At 43.7% G+C, this 19,059-nt stretch overlaps 2 protein-coding genes across 2 annotated transcripts; both read right to left on the reverse strand.

Annotated features, from left to right (window-relative positions):
- Positions 1 to 1,826: 1,826 nt before the first annotated feature.
- Positions 1,827 to 2,720, reverse strand: LOC113567041. The gene is made up of 3 exons (XM_026994245.1): positions 2,576 to 2,720; positions 2,177 to 2,510; positions 1,827 to 2,123 (listed from the first exon to the last, which is right to left on the reverse strand). The coding sequence occupies exons 1-3, from the start codon at positions 2,680 to 2,682 to the stop codon at positions 1,827 to 1,829; spliced, it is 738 nt and encodes a 245-aa protein (XP_026850046.1). The 5' UTR covers positions 2,683 to 2,720.
- Positions 2,721 to 13,564: 10,844 nt separating this feature from the next.
- LOC113567042 lies at positions 13,565 to 14,281 on the reverse strand. Its single transcript, XM_026994246.1, has one exon. It carries the CDS (start codon positions 14,279 to 14,281, stop codon positions 13,565 to 13,567), a length of 717 nt encoding a protein of 238 aa, XP_026850047.1.
- Positions 14,282 to 19,059: the final 4,778 nt, after the last annotated feature.

The following is a 19,059-nucleotide window of genomic DNA, read 5'->3' on the forward strand; positions in this document are numbered from 1 at the left end:
CTGAGATCCTTGAACTCATATTTTGCAATTGGCAAAACCGACTATGAAACCTGTGTGTTAGAGTGAGACAGAGCGAGAAAGAGTGAAATTGTTTTCGTGATTCAGGCTATAATAATTATACGATCTGGTTCAGATTTTGCACTCTGTAAGATATAGTCATCTTCTACGGTTCTGAGTTTTTAGTTTTCTCGTATCTTTAAAATTGTGGATGCCACAGATTATCGCCCTTTGTGGGGGCGGAAGTGGGCGGGGCACAGTTTTGAAATATTCTTGTAGCAGTGACATATCACAGAAGTCTGGATCCAAAACATCGTTCCTCTAGCTCTTATAGTCTTTCAGCACTAGGCGCTGAAGGGGACGGACAGACGGACAGACGGACGGACGGACAGACGGACAGACAGACATGGCTCAATCGACTCGGCTATTGATGCTGATCAAGAATATATATACTTTATGGGGTCGGAAATGATTCCTTCTGGACGTTACACACATCCACTTTTACCACAAATCTAATATACCCCAATACTCATTTTGAGTATCGGGTATAAAAATTGTACTCTTCCAAGTAATCTCTTCCATTGTCTATACTTATTGTATTCTTCGTTCTTGTACTATAATTATCATGTCAGAAAACGATCGGCAAATAAAACCGAAAAGAAATTGGTTGATTATTTATGTACATAGAACATATTTTATACGTAATTATATGTAAGCGCCAGAGTTTGTATAGCAGTCGATGACTGCCGTAGGGATTTTCTCCCTATTTTGTTTTTTTTTGCATCTCTGTTTGCAATTTTTATACCCGATACTCATAATGAGTATTGGGGTATATTAGATTTGTGGTAAAAGTGGATGTGTGTAACTTCCAGAAGGAATCCTTTCCGACGCCATAATGTATATATATTCTTGATCAGCATCAATAGCCGAGTCGATTGAGCCCTGTCTGTCTGTCCGTCTGTCCGTCCGTAGCCATAGCCGGTCGAAAGGGCTGCACACGAGTATGTCCACTTCCGGGCCGAGTCTTATGCAATCGGTTCGGTAATCGGATCCCAAGAGCCGGCGCCTCCCCTGGCCCCCTTTGCACAGGTAGTCTTGACCCTGTTTACATATCGGGGCTTGCTCGGGTTGCCCGTGTGGCAAGGGCTTGAAATCGGAGGCGTACCCCAACCAGCGCCCAAGAGAGCCCAGAAAATGGATGCTTCTACGGATTCTGGATCAGGATGATGACGCTTTTGTTATGTTGTTTTGATCACTGATCACTGAATCAACACGAGTACAGTGAAAATTTAATGACTCATTTGTTGCCGCTTCTGGTGGATTCCGTGCCTCCGAAGTGCGTATGCGGGGGCCTGCAATTGCGGGCAACAAAGGCCCCACGGCTGCCACAATCGCTGCTGCAGCGGAAATGTTTTGCTGCTGCTACATGCTCTCCTCCTCCGTTTATCATTGAATAAATTGCAGAACAAATATGCAGCGAAATAAAAATAATAATAATAAATGCAATCACGGGGATGAGGGATGAGCAAGTGGCCTCCCGTCCAAACGGAACGGATTGTAATATGCATAAACTATATATCTGATCGACTGTTAACTCTTGTGTTTGAATTTGACTTTGAATTTCGAATATTTCGGCATATATTTTCATTGCGGCCAAAAACGGAGAGACGATTCCGTGCATTGCGATTCTGGCATCAACGAAAATAGATGCCCAAATGGAAGTGCAAACATCTCTGAGGGGAGGGGTGGAGTGTCGGGCGTGTGGACGTTTGTCTTCTGACAGTGTGTGATTGCATACTGCTTGCTGCTTTCTGCTCGATGGCTGCCCCCTAGAGCACGAGGTGCAGACGTATCTGGAACACCAGCTCCTTGACGGTCTTCTTCAGGAGCGCCGCCAGGGACAGGATGAATCCCAGGAGGCTGATGAAGAACAGCCAGGGCGTGGTCATGAGCACGCCCCGGGCATTAGCCATGCGCCACAGCAACTGGCGCTGGATGGTGCGCAGCTTGAACTTGCTGTTCCACAATCGGAGGCCCGTCGAGCCGATGGTTTCGTTGATGCCCACGGTCTTCTCGACCAGCCAGAACACCGCGCAGCACAGCATCTGTAGCACCAGCAGCACGACCTTGACCACAGCGGACTCCAAGACGAGGTGGTACAAGGCCACCATGCGCTGACGGTGCTCCGGCTGCATTGTGGAGAGCACGACTGCGCCGAGGGACTCCAGCGGGGAGACCCTGGGGGAAGGGCCGTCGGAGAGCTCCTCCCACTCCTGAACTCGCTCTGGCTCTGACAGGTCTGGCTCTGACAGGAGCACGACACCTCCTCTTGATCCTCCTCGGTAGGCATCGAGTAGTCGCCCTCGTAGTCGCCATCGTAGCGGCCGTCGGAGTACTCTTCGTGCGGGCCGTCGTAGTAGTCTCCGCGGCTGTCCGGAGAAGCGCCGCCTGTCCAGAGGGAGCTCAACACGGGCGGTGGTCCCATCGATGCCATCTGTGGCACAGCATTGAATCTGCAGGGGAGCCGGGGGTAAGTTATGTCCTGGGGCGAAGGGGAGTCTGGGCTGCTGCCGCTCACCCATCTGAATCCCCTATCGGAGGGATGGTGGGGGGGTGTGAGCGAACTATTGGACCCATTGGGCGGGACAGCAGAGGACTGGTGTGGATTTGGCCTAGGAAGGGCATCGCATTGAGTCCATTCTTGTCGCCGGAACCTTCGGGGGGACCTGCAGCTCCGGCTGCTGCTGCTGCTGCTGCTCGGTAAAGTCGAAGGATCCCATGGATCCGAAAATACCCCGCGAATGGGTGAATGGGGAACGTGGATTGTTAATAGTTGGATTCATCTTATTTCAGCACCTGTGAGGACATATTCGTTCATGGGCTTTGTTTTGAATTTGTATTTTTATTTACTTTATGTTCCCTGTACTTTCGATATTTGTACTGAATGATTCCCAGAGCCAGTTCTGAACGTCTCCAAGTGATAGTTCAGGGCCCACTTCGATGTTGTGTTCCAAACAGATTCTCCCTTCTTTTCAGGTCTCAGCACACCACCCCACAACGCCACAGAAATATTTCAAAACTTCGCACCGCCCACTTCCGCCCCACAAAGAACGAAAATCTGGGGCATCCACATTTTTAAAGATACGATAAAACCAAAAACGCAGAATCGTAGAGGATGTTTATATGTTCTAGAATGTAAAATCTCAACCAGATCGTATAATTATTATAGCCAGAATCAAGAAAACAATTTCATTCTTTCTCGCTCTGTCTCTCTCTCTGGATCAGATCGGATCATTTTTGTAGCCAAAAGCAAGAAATCAATTTGCAGTGGCTACGCAGCGCCCGACGTCACGCTCAGACTAATTTTCTGTCTCTCTCGCACGCACTCTTTGTCGTGTCGTTTAATATTAGCGGCCTCTGCCGGAGGAGAGCCATACTCACTAAGTATCGGGTATAAATGTAGAGTTGCGGTGTCCGCAGCAACTCACAACGTTCCCCCTCGTTTTAAATTTGGTTGTTGCGGGGAGGCGAAATCTCTCATGAGAATTGGAAAAAACATTGAAACAAAGAAAGGATCTGCCACCACTAATGGTAATAATTGCACATTGGCTATCATCAAGCAATGATCAGAATTATAGAACAAATTGTCTACATCCATGTTTAGCTAAACTTTTGTTTTCTCCGTTTTTTTCTTACTCACTCATATTAAAACCAAATTTAATCCATCAAAAGTCAATAAGTAAAACGATTACCTGGGAAAAGATTATAGATAAATGAGCTTGTGACTACTTAGAATTTAGACGGATTGCTCCTTATCGGTGATGTTCGACTGAATTAAGCATTTTGGCTGATATACTCGACTCGAGAGCTGACACACTGATAATGTTATCTCCAGATTTCCCTCAAAACATTCCTATAAAATCACAGTCAAAAGGTGCAATGCCTTCAATCGAAAAAGTATTAGCATGGTGAACGTTTTAAGCAGTCTACTTGTCTGCGGACTGGTACTTGTCAGTGCCGCACAACTGAAAGACGGAGATGTCCTGCAAGATTACCAGCGTTTAAAAAGTCTCCGCCCGCTGGAAGTCAAGTTTGCCGAACACTTCCGTAATGCATCGCTCCCGGACTTGGATCTATTCCACCCCCGAATACCCAGTCAGGAGGATCTGTTGTGTTTCGCGGACATGGCGCAGTACATGCAGGCGCTCACTGCTGGAAAATTATGGGCCCTTAAGAGTAAGTAAATAATGAAAATTATATTCAAGTGAATGAGAACTGAAGTTGATGAATTTTGTGAGCAGTGATCGATGCTTGGGGCTCCATTCCCTCAGGAGTGCTGTCCGGCAATGCCTACCATCTGGGTAACTTTGATGAGTGTGTCAAGATCAGCGAGGAGATCACCAGTAGTGACAGCATACATGGAAAGTACTGTTTTCTAAATGTACCCGCCGTATCCATTTCGATCAAAATCGCATCTTGCTTTCCGGCTTCCTGCTCTGCGGCACATATGGATACGTTTCTGGAGCAGTTAATGCAGAATTTGTTGAAGTCAAGCAGCACAAATATAAAATTCAGCGAGGCCAGCTGTCAGACAAGTGAATCGAAACCTTGGGATGGAATGACCATTTTCACAGTGTAAGTTAAGACCGTATCATAATCAAATTCTGTGACACATACTATGGATTGCAATGTACTTCTTGGCTTGATGGGTACTATCGTGGGTCTATGCACGCTCAACGACTACTTTCTGTGCCAGGATCAGAGTGAGTAACGGAGAGAACGGAATGATTTACAAAATGATTTAACTCGAATTTGCCTACCAGGTAGTATCGCTGCGACTGTGAAGATTTGCTCGGCACGGTTGTAGCGCCATTTGGCTAATAATAATTGTTATTAGGATCGTATTTTATGAAGTCTAGTGTAAGTTAGGCTAGGGCAAAGCGGGAGCGCAATAAAATCTCGCTCTCTCGCTCTTGGCGAATTCGCCCCGCTTTGCCACCGTAGGTAAGATAGGCGCAGAAGAAATTGTTTGAATATAGGAAGAAAAGAAAAATACAAATTTGCAGTCACCCAAGTTTTTCGGTATCTTTTATTTAGAAAAACTATTCTAAAATTTCATGGCGCCCCCGGGTGGACTTGCAATTTAAACGTACTAATTCAAGTGGAGTGCAAAAGTGACAGTGACACAGTGGAGAATAGATCAATAGCCAAAATCTATTATACCTACATGTACATGCATATGTGCTGCAGCTAAATTGCCAAATTGACCGCGGCGTGTGTGCAAAGAATTCAACAAACAAAACTAAAAATCACCGCGTCGGTCGTGCAATACCCTGTCTGCAGCTATATACCAAAGGAGATATATACATATACCATCTACCAAAGGAGATCCAAGTGGAGCATCCAGCATAAGAAGAGGAGAGTACAGCACCTGGAATTTCCAATCTTATCAAGAGGTGTTTGTGCAAAAAATTGAAAGCTCGAGTGAAGACGAAAAGATAAAAAAAAAAAAACTCGCAATTATTGTCTTGTGCTGAAACAATTGCACCTCGCTTTCAATTCTTGGCACATACGTATGACATAGTAGAGCTCAATTGCATGCTGTAGTTAGAGTTGAGCATATATATTAATACATATATACATATGTACATCTAACCCTCTTGGGCGCAATAACTACACATATAACTCATTTTAACTGCAATCGCTGTCACCCCTTTCCCCTTTCTCGTTTTCGTTGTGTCAAATATATGTATAGTTGGGTCGTTGGCCAAGCACGCATACCAATACGCAGCTGCAGCGGTGAATTTTTTCGTCTCGCTTTCGCTCTTCACCGTTGCTTATCGTTGTTCTTTTGTTTGGCGCGCTTGATCCAAACCAAACACCAAGTGACGCGCTACCCTGTTTTCGTCGGGTATATTCGTTTGGTGTCAGTAGGATCCAACTATCAATTAAGACAAAGTCGTGCAGCGGTGACATTTTTCGTTTTCGCTTGTCACCATTGCTGTTCGTTGCTATTCTTGTGTGGTTTTCGTGTACGCGCCAGCCAAGCGACACTCTACCCAAAATTTTTCGGGTATATTGGTTTTTCACCTAGTTTGGGTACAATTACCCATTATTTCATTGAGTGCCTCGGCATTAAATACGATTATTAAAAACGATCTTTCGCCTTCAGTTGCTTGTATTGAGAATCAATATGACCTCAAAAGCCAACAATATCGCCCTTGAAGAGCAGAAGAAAAAGCGCAGTTGCCGTGTCAAAGGCATTCGTTTATTAACGGACCGTTTAGAAGCGGGGGATATTCCGCTGGTATTGACGGTGCTCGACTGCACTCGAGCACTCGAAACGCTGATGCGTAACATTGACACGGCACGCGAACTTCAAGAGAAGATTGAAGATATAGACATTGACGATGAATTTGGAGTCGAGTTGGAAGAACTCTCAATTGTCACAAAGGCAAAATTAATGTCTCTCATTTGCGCATTAAAGACAGCTGATGAGACAATACCGGCAGTACCAGCTTATGGTGGCCCAACTCGTGCTCGCCTTCCGAAGTTAGCTCTGCCGCAGTTCAGCTGCAACTTTTCGGACTTTAAAGACTTCATAGGTTTATTTGAGACTCTAGTTCACAATGACCAAAGCATTCCAATTATCGAAAAGTTCAACCATTTGCTTTCGTGTCTCTCCGGTGAAGCGTTGGGAACAGTTAGGGCATTCCAAGTAACCGAGACAAACTACGAGAAAGCAATGGCTAGCTTAAAACGGGTCTACGATAATTATTGTCCCTATTTAGTCTTCCCAAAATGACCCAGCAATCAGCATCGTCCTTAAGGAACCTTATCGATACTGCCTCATCCATATATGGTTCGTTGTTGTCGATGATAAAAAGATCTCGAATGCGATGATTATTCATCTCGTCTTGAGCAGAGTCGATCCGGTGACCAAAGAGAAATGGGAAGAACAGCTCGATTATGACAAACTTCCACTTTGGACGGACTGTGAAAAGTTGCTTAATCGCAGACATCAGCATCTTTCGGCCGAAAATTCGGACAAACCAAAGCAGGAGCAGAAAGCTGTGCCAAGCAAGCCGCATAATCGGAGCTCATTCGCGTGTTCCACCGCGAATACCAAAAACCAACAATGCAGCTACTGCAATGCGAAAGGCCATTTGTTGACAGATTGCAGTCCATTTGGTCGGCTGGCAGTAATGCAAAGGTTCGAATTCGGAAAAACTGCATCCTTGTGCATCAATTGTCTGCAGCCAGGCCACTCTGTAGTACGATGCAAAGCTAAGAAGGGTCGAGTGTGTGGCTGCTCACACCATACCTTATTGCATAGGTACACAGTGGCGAATAAAAGTCTAGCGTTACCATCACCCCCAGAGAATTCTTCTCCTCCTCCCAATCAGAATCAACCTTCCACTTCGCATGGTCTCCATGCGACAGCTATGGATAGAGTTATTCTGGCTACGTCGATCGTAAGCGTCCGAACAAATAATGGTGAACATGTTTTGGCCCGAGCTCTGCTTGACTCGGGGTCTCAAACCAATTTTATAACTGAGGACTTAGCACAGCGCTTACAGATTCGTAGGGAGGAGTCGTGTATCAACTTGCTTGGTATTGGTGAATCCAATTCACAAGTCAAGAAAAAGATACACACGGTGGTGAAGTCGCGAATTACTGGTAGTGAGTTTTCGGTTGATTTCTGGATTCTAAGGTCCATTTCGGGGTATCACCCTGATCAAACACTTAACGTGAGTGACTGGAAAATCCCGAAGAACTTACCACTTGCAGACCCATATTTCTTCAAGCCACAGAAGATAGATATGTTGATAGGTGCAGAAACATTTTTCGAACTTTTATCTGTTGGTCAGATTCGACAAGGTCCTGACTATCCAACTCTGCAGAAAACGCTTCTCGGCTGGATTGTGTCGGGCAGATACACTCCAAAGGTGACTGCCACCCAAGAAGCTAGGAATTGTTTGAGTTATCGAGAAGAGTCAGTGATCCACATCGACAACACATTACAAAAGTTTTGGTCACTGGAAGAATTGCCGTCATCTAAAAAGTCTTTATCTCCTGAACACAAGTTATGTGAAAAGCATTATAGAAGGACTGCTCAGGTCGTGCCTTCAGGTCGGTTTGAAGTAAGACTGCCGTTCAAATCAGATCCCAGTATCTCAGGCAACTCCTTTGAAGTGGCTAAACGGCGGTTTGTATCGCTTGAAAAAAGATTGTCTCGTGACCCCGAGTTACAGAAAATGTACTTGGAGTTCATGGAAGAGTACCTCTCCTTGGGTCACATGTCTACCACAGACAACACAATCCCCAAAACTCCACATTATTTCATTCCACATCAGTGTGTGTTGAGGCCCCAAAGCACGTCGACCAAGCTCCGCGTTGTTTTCGATGCGTCTTGTAAAACGTCCTCTCAGGTGGCCTTGAACGACATATTGATGGTCGGTCCTATGATACAGGATGAGCTGTATTCGACATTGCTCCGATTCAGACTACACAGGTACGCCTTGACAGCCGATGTCAAGAAGATGTATCGCCAAGTCTGGGTCGCTGATGCGGATAGACAATTCCAGCTCATAGTGTGGAGAAGAGACCCGTCTGAGTCCTTGAGAATATACCAGCTCAACACCGTAACATATGGGACTGGACCAGCCCCATTTTTGGCTATTCGGTGTTTGAAGAGGTTGAGTGAGTCTGCAAAACTCTCATTCCCTAAAGCTGCTGAAGTTATTGCCTCCGACTTTTATGTCGATGACATGTTGACTGGTGCTGGTTGCGTAGAGGAGTTAAAGACAATTAAGTCTGATGTGGCTCAGGTTCTTCAAACCGCTGGGTTTGAATTGACTAAATGGTTTTCGAACTCACCTGAGGTCACCGCATCCGAGAGCACAGTTAAACCGATAACGATCTCGGACTCAGAGTCTACTAAGGCGTTAGGAATATCGTGGCTGCCACACGAAGACGTCTTTAAGTTCCAAATGGACACGTCAGTTATGGGTCTCCGAGCGACAAAACGGAACATATTATCGGTGACATCAAAGCTGTTTGATCCCCTTGGCTTGTTAAGTCCTTTAGTAATTAAGGGAAAGATCCTACTGCAGGAGTTTTGGCTTAACAAGCTAGATTGGGATGAGTCAATTCCAATGAACTTGGAAACAGCATGGAACTTATTAAAAGAATCCTTGGGTCAGTTGGAGAAGATTACCATACCTCGATTTGTGCATACTGATCCCATGTCACCGATTCAAGTACATGCCTTTGCCGACGCATCCATGAGAGCTTATGGAGCCTGCGTCTATATCCGTAGAAAAACTGCAGAAGGTTTCAAGGTCTCCTTGTTGACTGCAAAGTCGAAAGTAGCGCCACTCAAAGCGAAAACGCTCCCAAGGCTTGAGTTATGTGCCGCTCACCTTCTAGCAGACCTTTGTCACCGAATCAAATCACTGCTCAAGGTTCCAATTGATAAAATGATATTCTGGTCAGATTCAGAAGTTACTCTTCATTGGATCAGATCCCACCCTTCGTCGTTGTCAACATTCGTTGCGAACCGAGTAGCGGAGATTCAAGAGTGGTCAAGTGAAGCTACGTGGCGGCATGTGCCAACAAAACAGAACCCAGCAGACATAGTTTCGAGAGGTTGTGACGTAGAGGAAATCGTGCAGTCGATCTGGTTTGGTGGACCAGACTTCTTAAAGTTTGAAGAAGAGAGCAAATTAGTTAGTGGATGTAATCGAGGGATACTCGTCACACCACAAACTGCTAAGAGTGTTCGTTTTCGTGTTCCGCTTCATCCGAAAATGCAAAGACAAAAGTCTCAACTTTGGAAAAATTCCGTCATCCGTAGAATACGACGAGGCGTTTCTAAAAATTGTGGCGTTGATTTTTGTGGCCCAGTCTATACGACTCTGAAAATTCGTGGAAGGCCCCCTTATAAGTCCTACAAAGCGTTATTTGTCTGTTTTGCGTCCAAGGCGGTTCATTTAGAAATTGTCTCCGATTTGACGACTAATTCCTTCTTGTTGGCATTCCAAAGGTTCGTCGGTCGTCGAGGATGTCCACAACGCGTGAACTGCGACAACGCGACAAATTTCGTCGGAGCAAGTCGCCACTTCAGCGAACTGCAGAAGAAAATAGAAGCGGAAGCGGACGCGATACGCGAATTTGCGTCAAGAAGCGGGTGCGAGTTTGCCTTCATACTGCCTCGAGCACCGCACATGGGCGGACTTTGGGAGGCCGGTGTGAAGTCTGCCAAGGGCCTACTCCTACGGGCAGTCGGAAGCGCTCTCCTCACCGCAGAGGAGCTGGAGACCGTGCTGGTCGGGATCGAGGCGGTACTCAACTCGCGCCCGCTAGGACCCCTAAGCCCAGACCCCCTGACTCCCGGGCACCTGCTGACAGACGGGCCGCTCATCGCACCCCCAGCACCCAGGACCCCGGACCAGGAGGGTCTGAGCTGTTTAAAGCGATGGCGGCTTGTCTCGTCAGCTAGGCAAATGTTCTGGCAGCGATGGTCCCGGGAGTATGTGCTGGGATTGCAAATAAGATGCAAGTGGCACCAGGCGGAATCAAACATCAAAGAAGGCGACCTCGTAATCGTCGCCGAGGACAACCTGCCCCCTCAACAGTGGCTCCTCGGAAGGGTGGTCGGAACAACCACCGGGCAGGACGGAAGGGTCAGAAATTGTTTGAATATAGGAAGAAAAGTCGCGAAAAATCTATGAAAACGAACGCACGCACTCCTTTTTTTCGTCGTCTTAAAATACAAATTTGCAGTCACCCAAGTTTTTCGGTATCTTTTATTTAGAAAAACTATTCTAAAATTTCAACGGTCAAGTTCCCGTGCCATCTTCCGCATTGTCGACAGCAAATCGAATCCGAACGTGATCAGTTGTCTTGATGGAACCCGCTGCATGTCCCTGTTCTGGGTGGTTCTTGGACATGGAGTCTATACCCATATAGGTGCAACTGTAAATAAAGCCAAGCGTTGGTCCTAGGAGTTTGACGACCCGTACGTTACGAAACAACTGTACATCTCGTTAGTACGTCCTATATTGGAGTATTATTCTTGTGTGTGGAGCCCGCAGTATAAAGAGCAGCAGGCTGTTATTGAATCCGTGTAAAAGCAATTTTTAATTTTTGCCCTTCGGAACTTTAACTGGGACTCGGGTAGAATCTTGCTACCCTACCGGTCAAGGCTAAATCTTATTGACCTGCCGTCGTTGCAGCATCGCAGAATATGCAATGGCGTAATGTTCGTGCACAAGCTCCTTCTCGGGACTGTTGACTACCAAACTTTCTTGGGTCAGATTGACTTGGCCGTTCCATCTAGACCTACTCGTACTTTTAGGCCTATCCGTCTACCCATATGTAGGTCTAATTATGCTGATCATGAACCTTTTAGGGTTTTATGCCATAATTATAATTCCCTCTGTCAAACCCTATCCCCTGAACTGTCTCTAAAACTAATTGCAATATTTATAATCACTTAAATTTAGTAAACTTTTAACTTATCTTTTTCCGCCTTTAGTAACTAAGAACCATTATTAACAGATAATTTGTTAATTTAATAAATAAATAAATAAAATGCAGGGCCATGGCGGTCTGGCAGACAGTTTCCTATCCTCGCCATTGTGGCAGCCTCTCTCGAGACTCGAGACCAATACATATTTTTCGAACTACAACTTTGTAAGTGTTGTTTTGGATAGTTGATAGAAACTAGTGAATTATAACAAATGTATAATATTTTATGCTTTGCAGATGCTTAATTTCTGGTCTGTCATTGGGATCACTATTTTGATGTCGTATGTACTTTATGTTATTATTGAGGCTCATTTTGGCGGACTCGATAGTCTTCTACGAACCCAGCAGCCACGAGCTCCAAGCGAACAAAAGCAGTCGTCAGTAGATGTCCAGCAGGATCAGTTGAATGACGGAAGGAATCTGGATGAACCTGAAGAGCCTAAGGAAGAAGCCACAACGACTGTTTCAGAATAGTTAAATGTAAGATGCTAAAAGTCGTGTTTTGTCTTTCCCATATTTAGATCCAGTATGGTTTTCTTGTATTCAATGACTTTTCGCCGACCAGACATGTTTAAGTTTGCTATTAAGTTAAGACTTTGAAGCCACTTGAGATATTAGCTCTTACAAATAACTATTCGACAAGCGCTTTACTCACAAATTCAACTAATAAAAAATTGTACTCCATTGTCTATACTTATTGTATTTTTCGTTCTTGTACTATAATTATCATGTCAGAAAACGATCCGCAAAAAAAAACGGAAAGAAATTGGTTGATTATTTATGTACATAGAACATATTTTATACGTAATTATACGTAAGCGCCAGAGTTTGTATCGCAGTCGATGACTGCAGTAGGGATTTTCTCCCTGTTTTGTTTTTTTTTTGCATCTCTGTTTGCAATTTTTGTACCCGATACTCAAAATGAGTATTGGGGTATATTAGATTTGTGGTAAAAGTGGATGTGTGTAACTTCCGGAAGGAATCGTGTCCGACGCCATAATGTATATATATTCTTGATCAGCATCAATAGCCGAGTCGATTGAGCCCTGTCTGTCTGTCCGTCTGTCCGTCCGTCCGTTCGTCCGTCCGTCCGTCCGTCCGTCTGTCCGTCCCCTTCAGCGCCTAGTGCTCAAAGACTATAAGAGCTGCTGTGGCGCTACAGACTGTAATCATAAATGGGAATATCCATAGACGGGCGAAAGGGCTGCACACGAGTATGTCCACTTCCGGGCCGAGTCTTATGCAATCGCTTCGGTAATCGGATCCCAAGAAGAGCCGGCGCCTCCCTTGGCCCCCTTCGCAGAGGTAGTCTTGACTCTGTTTACATATCGGGGCTTGCTCGGGTTGCCCGTGTGGCAAGGGATTGAAATCGGAGGCGTACCCCAACCAGCGCCCAAGAGAGCCCTGAAAATGGATCATGGGTCGAGGATCGTGGATCGTGGATGATGACGCTTTTGTTGTGTTGTTTTGATCACTGATCACTGAATCAACACGAGTACAGTGAATATTTAATGATTCATTTGCTGCCGCTTCTGGTCGATTCCGTGCCTCCGAAGTGCGTATGCGGGGGCCTGCAATTGGGGGCAACAAAGGCCCCATGCTGCAGCGGAAATGTTTTGCTGCTGCTGCATGCTCTCCTCCTCCGTTTATCATTGAATAAATTGCAGAACAAATATGCAGCGAAATAGAAATAATAATAATAAATGCAATCACGGGGATGAGGGATGAGCAAGTGGCCTCCCGTCCAAACGGAACGGATCGTAATATGGATAATCGGTATATCTGATCGACTGTTAACTCTTGTGTTTGAATTTGACTTTGAATTTCGAATATTTCGGCATATATTTTCATTGCGGCCAAAAACGGAGAGACGATTCCGTGCATTGCGATTCTGGCATCAACGAAAATAGATGCCCAAATGGAAGTGCAAACATCTCTGAGGGGAGGGGTGGAGTGTCGGGCGTGTGGACGTTTGTCTTCTGACAGTGTGTGATTGCATACTGCTTGCTGCTTTCTGCTCGATGGCTGCCCCCTAGAGCACGAGGTGCAGGCGTATCTGGAACACCAGCTCCTTGACGGTCTTCTTCAGGAGCGCCGCCAGGGACAGGATGAATCCGAGGAGGCTGAGGGAGAACAGCCAGGGCGTGGTCATGAGCACGGCAAAGAAGACGAGCGTCTCGTCGCCCCGGGAATTGGCCATGCGCCACAGCAACTGGCGCTGGATGGTGCGCAGCTTGAACTTGCTGTTCAACAATCGGAGGCGCGTCGAGCCGACGGTTTCGTTGATGCCCACGGTCTTCTCGACCAGCCAGAACACCGCGCAGCACAGCATCTGTAGCACCAGCAGCACGACCTTGACCACAGCGGACTCCAAGACGAGGTGGTACAAGGCCACCATGCGCTGACGGTGCTCCGGCTGCATTGTGGAGAGCACGACTGCGCCGAGGGACTCCAGCGGGGAGACCCTGGGGGAAGGGCCGTCGGAGAGCTCCTCCCACTCCGAGTCCGACTTGGTGCGCTCTATCGAGCTGAACTCGCTCTGGCTCTGACTGGTCTGGATCTGACAGGAGCACGACACCTCCTCTTGATCCTCCTCGGTAGGCATCGAGTAGTCGCCCTCGTAGTCGCCATCGTAGCGGCCGTCGGAGTACTCTTCGTGCGGGCCGTCGTAGTAGTCTCCGCGGCTGTCCGGAGAAGCGCCGCCTGTCCAGAGGGAGCTCAACACGGGCGGTGGTATCATCGATGCCATCTGTGGCACAGCATTGAATCTGCAGGGGAGCCGGGGTAAGTTATGTCCTGGGGCGAAGGGGAGTCTGGGCTGCTGCCGCTCACCCATCTGAATCCCCTGTCGGAGGGATGGTGGGGGGGGTGTGCGCGAACTATTGGACCCATTGGGCGGGACAGCAGAGGACTGGTGTGGATTTGGCCTAGGAGGGCATCGCATTGAGTCCATTCTTGTCGCCGGAACCTTCGGGGGGGACCTGCAGCTCCGGCTGCTGCTGCTGCTCCCACAACGCCACAAAAATAATTCAAAACTTCGCCCCGCCCACTTCCGTAATAATAGTAATAATTGCACACCGGCTATCACTTTTCACGCAATATTGGTAGACTCGCTATGACAATTAGTAAACGGAAGACAGTACCAAGTTATGTTTTTCTTTAAAGATTATTTATGTATTTCTTGATTACTTTTTTCTGCAACACCGGTCCACACACTTGAGATCACAAAAGAAGAGAGAGCGTCGACACTTCAAGTGTGACCAGACTAACTCATAATAATAATACCTAACATATCGATAATATTATTTAATGTTTTTATTTGAATGTGGGAATAGGCGTATTCCAACACGCCCCCCTCAAAAATAACATTAATTATCAAAATCATAAAAATAAAAAATATAAAAAAAGTTTTCATCATTAAATCAAAAAGGTAACATTCAATTATTATTCTAATGTGGTTGGTGTGCATTCTGGGAAGTGTTATGTGATCTAGCATTTGCTCTAAGGATACGGGGAAAACCCAGAAAAACCCGATCAGATCACTTTAAAATTAGATTAACATAAAATTAAATTACTTTAACAATTCATTGGTTCTTTTGGTTCAAATCAAAAAAAAAATTAAATATGAATTAATGTAATAAATTCGTTAATAAAGCTTCATGTTCATGTTTTCATTAAATTGGAATCATTCTTCTTGTAGTAGTCCTAATTTGTTCCGCAGTTCCGCAAATCTTCCAGCAGGTAGTGGCTTCGTGAAGATGTCAGCAAGTTGGTTGTCTGTATTAATATACTCAAGAGAAATCTCATTAGTTTCTATCTGTTCTCTTGAAAAATGATATTTTATATCAATATGCTTTGCTCTTTAATGACATGAGGGATTATTTGCAATGCTAATACAGCCTTGGTTGTCTTCATAAATTTTAATGGGTCTGTCGAGTTTAAGATTAATACTATTTAGAAGAGACTTTAGCCATAAAGCTTCTCTTACAGCTTCAAATAGGGCCATATATTCAGCTTCAGTTGATGAAGCTGCCACTGAATTCTGTCTTTTTGTATTCCAACAAATTAAATTGGAATCGAACATTTTAAACAAATAACCCGTTGTACTTTTTCTATCAATCTCATTACTACCCCAATCGGAGTCTACATAGCCAACTAATGTATTTTCAAATGATGTATTCTTTTTAAATATAAGCTTCATATCAATAGTTCCCTTTAAATATCTAATAACCCTTTTTAAACATTGCCATAACTCAGCATTGTTCTTGCTACTATATCTACTCAAGATATTTACAGCGGTAGCTAAATCTGGTCGTGTACACAGCATTATGTACATTAAACAGCCAATAAGGTTACGACATGGAGCATTGCAGTCTTCATCTGAGTTAAGTAACTCATAATTTAGTTTATTTAGTAATGGAGTACTGACTAAATTGCAACTATCCATGTTAAATTTATTTAAAATTCTTTTTACATATGCAGCTTGACTCAAATATATTTTGTCTTCAAACATTTCTACTCTGATACCGATAAAATGTTTTATCTCATTTAAGTCAGTCATTCTAAATCTTTCGCTTAAATAATTTTTGAAATTATTCATTCTATCCATATCCCTTGTCGCTATTACTACATCATCAACATATAATAATACATATATGTTTTTCTTTATGTCACCTCTATCAAGAATATATATGCAACGATCCACGGGAGAGTTTACAAAATCGAATTCTTTCAATGCTTGCTCAAATACTTGAAACCAGCATCTAGCTGCTTGTTTGAGCCCATAAATGGCTTTGTTCAGTTTGCATACATGCCCAGCACCGCATAATACGCCCTGAGGAGGCCGCATATATATCTCCTCACTTAATGTACCATTGAGGAAAGCTGTTTTAACATCCATCTGATGGACTTTCAAATTAAACTGGACTGCCAATGATAGTACGAACCTAAAACTGGCAATTCTAGCACCGGGAGCAAATGTTTCTTCATAGTCTACTTGGTACTTTTGAGTAAATCCTCTTGCAACCAGTCTAGCTTTGTATTTTATTGGGACTCCTAGTTCATTATATTTAATGGAAAATACCCATCTACTGTCTACAATATTTTTGTTTTCTGGCTTCTTTATAATTGTCCAGGTGTTATTAATTTCATGGGCATTTAACTCTGTATTTATTGCCTCCTCCCAATCAGATTTATCATTCCTAAAATTTATTTCATCAAAAGAATTTGGAACTTCATCAAACATTATATGGGCATTTAATATAAATTTGTTAAAGCTTTTATCATGTTCTTTATAAGACATCTTCGGCTTAGACTTTAACCTCTCACTTTTTCTACTAATTATATTAGTATCCTTATTTTCTTCACGACAATTATCTGGCTGATCAGCTTTTTCACAATCCTTACTCTCATTCGGGATATATAATTCCTTACTATCATTCAGGAAATCAGTTTTTCTTTTCCTACTTTCATTCGGAAAATTCAGCTTTTCGCATTCCTTACTTTCATTCAGGATTTCACATTCCGTACTTTCATTCGGGAAATTAAAACTGATCACATTCCTTACTCTCATTCAGGATTCCACATTCCGTACTATCATTCGGGAGATAAAACTGATCACATTCCTTACTCTCATTCAGGATTCCACATTCCGTACTATCATTCGGGAAATTAAGCTGATCAGATTCCTTACTCTCATTCAGGAATTCTTGTTGACTTCTTTCCTTACTCTCTTTCGGGAAATCTGTTTCAAATTTTACTTCTCTAGAATAAAGCATATTAGTCTCGTCTACGACAACATCTCTTGCAACAATAACTTTTTCCTTTAATGACATCCCACAATTTGAGTCCATTTTGTTCATACCCTATCAAGATAGCTTTGAATGATTTTTCATCAAATTTACCTTTTTTAATTTTGTTGTGCACATACACGGTTGAACCGAACACTCTTAAAAATTTTAAATTGGGCTTTCTATTGTGCCACAGCTCATATGGGGTCATTTTACAATCACCAAGTGCTTTGCTTGGAATTCTGTTGATTAGATATGTTGCAGTTAGCACAGCTTCACCCCAAAAACTTTTGTCTAATTTTGCACCATTTACCATAGCACGAGCTTTCTCTGTAATGGTTCTTATCATTCGCTCCGAAACACCATTCAACTGAGGTGTATGTGGCACTGTCAAATGATAACTTATTCCTTTATTAACGCAGAACTCACGCATTTCATTCGCCAAGTATTCTCTACCGTTGTCAATGTACAAATTGACAATCTTGAAATTAAAATGAGCCTCGCTCTTTGCTACACAATCTTTAAATACATTGAATACATCTGATTTATATTTTAACAAATAGGTTACACAATAATGTGTAAATTGATCTACGAAGATCACAAAATAATTTTTATCGTCTAGTGTAACTGGTTTAATGGGGCCACATACATCTGAATGTATTACAAACAAGGGTCGTTTTATATAACTTTTATCTTTAGATTGCTTAAATGGCAACCTTGCCTGTTTCCCATTTAAACATGACTCACAAACTTCATCTGATATTTTTAAATTAACAAGAAGATTACTGTCATTAAATAAATTATTATTCTTTATTTCAAGCAATTTTGCATTGCTTATATGCCCCAACCTCTCATGCCATAATCGATAATTATTTTTGTTCCTAGCATCTACACTGTATGCTTGGAATTTGACTACAGGTATATCCAACATACCTGTATGTTTAACAACAATTACTCCATTTTTTGATATGGAGACACCACCACAGTCAAACTTAATTGACATCCCTGCCTGTTGCAGACGCTTGACAGACATGAGGTTTCCTGCTGCCTCCTTGCAGTAGAGCACATCCTCCAGTGTGATATTGTGTCCATTGTGCAGCCGCACAATTCCACGCTTAGTGGCATATAAAAACTCGCATTCTTTTGCCACAGCGATTTTAATTGGTTTTTGCTGCAACAATTCGATGCAATCGGCGTACAGCGAGTCATCATTGATCAAATGATCCGTTGCACCAGAATCGAGTATAAAACCGAGTTCATATTTATTTGATCACTCTTTTTCATTTTCCGCATCATAAATGCGAACCCGTGGCCCGATGCTGCGAGCTGAGCTTGTTATTATTTTATATTTTCTTTGTTTTGATTTAACCTTATAAACTGGTAACAGTCTTTTTTCATGTGCCCTTCTTTGCACAGTGATGGCATTTAATATACTTCTAGCTTTTCCTTAAATAATATATTTTGCCGTGTGTTTCTAGATCCAAACGTTTACGAGTATTAAAATTGTTAGTATACAACTGCCTTCATGACTTTACTCTTACAACTGCCTTCATGACTTTACTACTTGTATCAGTACTTTCATTCTTAATTTGGTCTCGTAGTCGAAAAATTATTTTTTACAAAACGCTAATGATAGAGTTTCATCTGACAAAGTTTCGATTGCCGTGATGACACCATTATAGGTTGAAGGTAGAGTCTGCAGCAAATGTGCCACTTTGTCCATCTCATCCATTTTAGC

Source organism: Drosophila persimilis, unplaced genomic scaffold, assembly GCF_003286085.1.
Source record: "Drosophila persimilis strain 14011-0111.01,24,50 unplaced genomic scaffold, DperRS2 tig00001549-arrow-arrow-pilon, whole genome shotgun sequence".
Lineage (NCBI taxonomy): Eukaryota > Metazoa > Arthropoda > Insecta > Diptera > Drosophilidae > Drosophila > Drosophila persimilis.